Genomic DNA, 5,000 nt, shown 5'->3' on the forward strand with positions numbered 1-5,000 from the left:
GCAACGATGAGAGTAAGTCGACCTGGATATGAAACACAGCTCAACATTCCTCTGTGCCTCTGTACTGCTGCGCTGGCCCAAACTTATGAAGTACAAGAGTATTTCATCTGACCGCAGAGCATGTCATGTGTTTTTCAGAATTTTTTATTTTTCAGAATTATATTGGAAATAGGTAATGCAGACGACTCACTATTCTAAATGGTTTGTCAGAAGTAAGCAATGACTTCTAAAACTGAAATACCAAATATCAGAAGAGGGAAGGCATCGAAACACAACTCACTGAACATATAATAGTAGAACATATGTTAAGATGAGTTTTAATACTTGTCAGTGGAGACTTTCCCCGTTGTTCTGGACGGGGATTTGTTCAAGAGATGAAACGCTGTTAAACCGGCAGCATGTTAACTGGATTAAACTGAATCCAAAAGCAGCCTCAGATAGAATGAGAGTAGATGAGCAAGCTCTCAGTTACACTGGGTGTGCACAGCAAACGGCATGGAAACTAGCCTTTAATTCAGCCTTAGATGGAACTGTCCTAGACACACAAAAGACATGGAACTTGTTATACATTTCTAAAAACTGCTGTAATGTAGGTTAGATTTCAAATCATGTTTTTGTGGAGCACCATCCCTGGAGCGCATGGGAAAGTCCTTTGACCCAAACTTGTGTTCGATACATACTTAACAGTACTGAAATGTTTTGACAGCTTTTTACTCCCATACCTGTAAACCATAGGTAGCTTTGGAGAGTTGTACAGACCAATGATATTTGATATGTCAGTAATGGACAATTGCCAAACAGGACATTTAACTCTTTTTATCTGGGTTTTATTTGGTTCATTATAATCAATAATTAATGATATTTAGTGGGTAGGTTGACACATCGTTTGATGCATTCTGGACAGGCCTAATGCATGTATGAGAATTATGTATTTAATGAAGTTTACAGTGTCTCTGTTATGTAATCACATGTACTCTGATCTCATGTATGTGTGGAAACAACACATTGAGTAGTTGTATAATACTGCTTCAGTATGTAATTGGACGTTACATGCGGCTCACGTTTCCTGTGTTCTGTGCCGGTGTTGTGTTTCTATAGAGATGTTGTTGTGTAGTCTGTGTGTTCTGTGCCGGTGTTGTGTTTCTATAGAGATGTTGTTGTGTAATCTGTGTGTTCTGTGCCGGTGTTGTGTTTCTATAGAGATGTTGTTGTGTAGTCTGTGTGTTCTGTGCCGGTGTTGTGTTTCTATAGAGATGTTGTTGTGTAGTCTGTGTGTTCTGTGCCGGTGTTGTGTTTCTATAGAGATGTTGTTGTGTAATCTGTGTGTTCTGTCTGGTCAGTCCTGTTTAAGGTGTACTGCAGTGACCACACCTACACCACCATACGTGTGTGTGTCGCCGCGACCGTGTGCGAGGTCATCGGTGCCGTGGCCGACAAGCTGGGTTCGGCCGACGACCTTTTGCTGATCCATCTCAGCTCTGCCGGAGGTGAGAAAGGTCACAGCTCGCCGCTAATCAAACTCACACAGGGGAAACCCCCAGACTTTTCCATCTGCCCCCTGGTTTTCCACAGCCACTATGCTTTTGATTAATGAGACTTCGCTGTTTTCTTGGTGTCTTGTTTTGGAGCATGTTCATTAGACGGCGTCAGCTGAACAAAAGGCGTGTGTTGCTTTTTTTTCCCAGATTCACTGGGGTACATAAAATTTCACGCCCTCCTGTCCCTGCCCGCGGTTCATTAATTCACCTCAGTATGTCCCCTGTTTAGCCTGCATCTTCACACCAACAACATCAAAGCTAAAGTTACTCAACCAACACAACTCTGAGAAGATTCTGGCCTTATCGGTTGCTCTGAGGTCTTAAATTTTTGTTATTTCAGAATAGTTTTTTTTTTTCATAGGATTTGATAAGTAAACCTGAGACTGGATTCAGCTGCTGATGTCAGAATGGTTCATCTTAGCACCTGGTCGCCATGGAAACTTTTTTAGCATTGTGGCATCATTTACAGTGCAGTGATGATGAAAACAAAAACAAATACACTTGTTGTGGCAACCCCATCTTGTTGTCATGCACTTTCTGGCCGTGATACGGGTGCATTGTGCCACCAAAGATAATGTCATGTTTCCAGACTGAAACTCCAGAGCCAAGCCATTTGCATGCCAGAGTTGGAGCTTGGTTGACAAACGGTGTTGAATGTTTTTCATGCCAGAGGCTTGCGGTGTGTCAGCAGAACTTCTACATGATGTTCTAACCGGCTCTTTTGCCTTTCCTGTCAGATAAAGTGGTTCTGAAGCCCAGTGACGTTTCTGTCTTCTCCACTCTCAGCATTAATGGCCGACTGTTTGTGTGTCGCAGGGACCAGCTCGACTCACTGGTGCGTGAGATCTCCATCCCACCAACCCACTGCCGAACACACACACACACACACACACACACATACGCACACACACACGCACACACACGGACGCATGCACACGCACATACACACATACACGCACGCACGCACAAACATACACACACACGCATACATACACACACACACACATACACACACACACACACATACACACGCACACACGCACACGCACGCACACACACGCACGCACGCATGCACACACACATACACGCACGCACGCACAAACATACACACATGCACACACACACACACACACACATACACGCACACACACATACGCACGCACACACACACATGCACGCACACATGCATACACTCAAAACACATACACACTCAAGACACACACACATACAAACACACACACACACACACATACGCACACATGCACGCATGCATACACTCAAGACACATACGCATGCGCACACACACACACACACACACACACGTGCAAAACGCACACTGAAGACACACACACACACACACACATGTGCAAAACACACACTGAAGATACACATACACGTAAGCGCACACACACACACACACACACATGTGCAAAACACACACTGAAGACACACATACACGTAAGCACACACACACACACACACGTGCAAAACGCACACTGAAGACACACACACACACACACACACATGTGCAAAACACACACTGAAGACACACATACATGTAAGCGCACACACACACACACACACACATACACACACATCAAACTCAGCATCACAAGGTCCAGTTCCATTCTTCTAATACAGTGATATTTACATAATCTTCCTCCTAAGTGGTTGTGAAAATAACATGCATTTGGAATTGACAGTTTGGAATAAAAGTCTCAGGGGGTTTTTTTTGGATCAGTAGACTCTCAGTGACAGATTTAGTAACAATGCATATGTGTAAAATCATATAACATTACCAGGGCCTGGTGCATTGTAAATACCTTCGTGTGTGTGTGTGTGTGTGTGTGTCTGTATGTGTGCGTGTATGTGTGTGTGTGTGTGTGCGCGCGTGTGTGCGTGTGCGTGTGTGTGTGTGTGTGTCTGTCTGTATGTGTCTGTATGTGTGTGTGTGTGTGTGTGTGTCTGTGTTGTTTTAGACCCCACTGCCTGAGCAGGAGGGGCCCACCACAGGATCCATGTCCACCTTTGAGTTAATGAGCTCCAAAGATCTTGCTTATCAGATGACTCTCTATGACTGGGAACTCTTCAACTGTGTGCATGAGGTACACACACACACACACACATACACACTCAGACACACACACATACACACTCAGACACACACACATACACGCTTACACACACATACACACACGCTCACACGCACACATGCACGCTCACACACACACATACACACACACACATACATACATTTGTATGCATACATATATATATATACACACACACACACACACACACACACACACACAGGTTACAGGGCCCTGACAGATTAGATACACAGCTAATAGCCACACAAACCCCTACAGACTGAACTGATACATCAAATTTCATCTTCAAAGTCTCACGTCCATATTTACACCAGTGAGAAAGTCAGTGATAGTTATCATCCAAATAAATGTCATTTATTTTCAGTCAAGGCAGGAAGTTTGTGTAGTTATTTTATGAATCGACTGACTGTGGATATTTAAGTGGCGTGTAAATTTGGAGTGATTCTTTCAGTGCTGGTTCTAATTATGGTAATGAACCTTGGTCTGTGTTCCCTGGCCCACAGCATGAGCTGATCTACCAGACGTTTGGGAGGCAGCACTTTAAAAAGAGCACGGCCAACCTGGACCTGCTGCTCCGACGCTTTAATGAAGTCCAGCTGTGGGTGGTCACTGAGACCTGTCTCTGTAATCAGCTCAGCAAACGAGTTCAACTGCTCAAAAAGTTCATCAAGATGGCCGCACAGTTGAGTCTCACACTCCCAAACACTTTTCCCAAAACCAGTTTAGTTCTTCTGACTCCAATGAGTCGGAGCAGGAGTCAGTTGAGGTGAGATGGTGTAAAGACAGCTGTGTTTACTGAAGAAGAGCTGTGTTTGTTTACTAAAGACCTGTGTTTGTTTACTGAAGAAGAGCTGTGTTTACTGAAGAAGAGCTGTGTTCGTTTACTGAAGAAGAGCTGTGTTTGTTTACTGAAGAAGGGCTGTGTATGTTTACTGAAGAAGAGCTGTGTTTGTTTACTGAAGAAGGGCTGTGTTTGTTTACTGAAGAAGGGCTGTGTATGTTTACTGAAGAAGAGCTGTGTGTGTTTACTGAAGAAGAGCTGTGTGTGTTTACTGAAGAAGGGCTGTGTTTGTTTACTGAAGAAGAGCTGTGTTTGTTTACTGAAGAAGAGCTGTGTATGTTTACTGAAGAAGGGCTGTGTTTACTGAAGAAGAGCTGTGTTTGTTTACTGAAGAAGGGCTGTGTTTGTTTACTGAAGAAGGGCTGTGTTTACTGAAGAAGAGCTATGTTTGTTTACTGAAGAAGAGCTGTGTTTGTTTACTGAAGAAGGGCTGTGTTTGTTTACTGAAGAAGGGCTGTGTATGTTTACTGAAGAAGAGCTGTGTTTGTTTACTGAAGAAGAGCTGTGTTT

General features: G+C 43.7%; 1 protein-coding gene across 3 annotated transcripts in view; it reads left to right on the top strand.

Moving 5' to 3' along the window:
- Positions 1–5,000, top strand: part of rapgef4a (Rap guanine nucleotide exchange factor 4a) — a 47,170-nt gene that overhangs the window by 37,573 nt on the left and 4,597 nt on the right. For all 3 annotated transcript variants that reach the window (XM_030786123.1, XM_030786124.1, XM_030786125.1), the window contains 5 exons: positions 1–12; positions 1,341–1,487; positions 2,276–2,373; positions 3,518–3,643; positions 4,153–4,331. The exon at positions 1–12 is cut by the window's left edge and continues 67 nt beyond it. In XM_030786123.1, coding sequence (XP_030641983.1) covers positions 1–12; positions 1,341–1,487; positions 2,276–2,373; positions 3,518–3,643; positions 4,153–4,331 — 562 coding nt within the window. The remainder of the gene's footprint in view (positions 13–1,340; positions 1,488–2,275; positions 2,374–3,517; positions 3,644–4,152; positions 4,332–5,000) is intronic.

This window comes from Chanos chanos, chromosome 10 (genome assembly GCF_902362185.1).
Source record: "Chanos chanos chromosome 10, fChaCha1.1, whole genome shotgun sequence".
NCBI classification, from domain to species: Eukaryota; Metazoa; Chordata; class Actinopteri; order Gonorynchiformes; family Chanidae; genus Chanos; species Chanos chanos.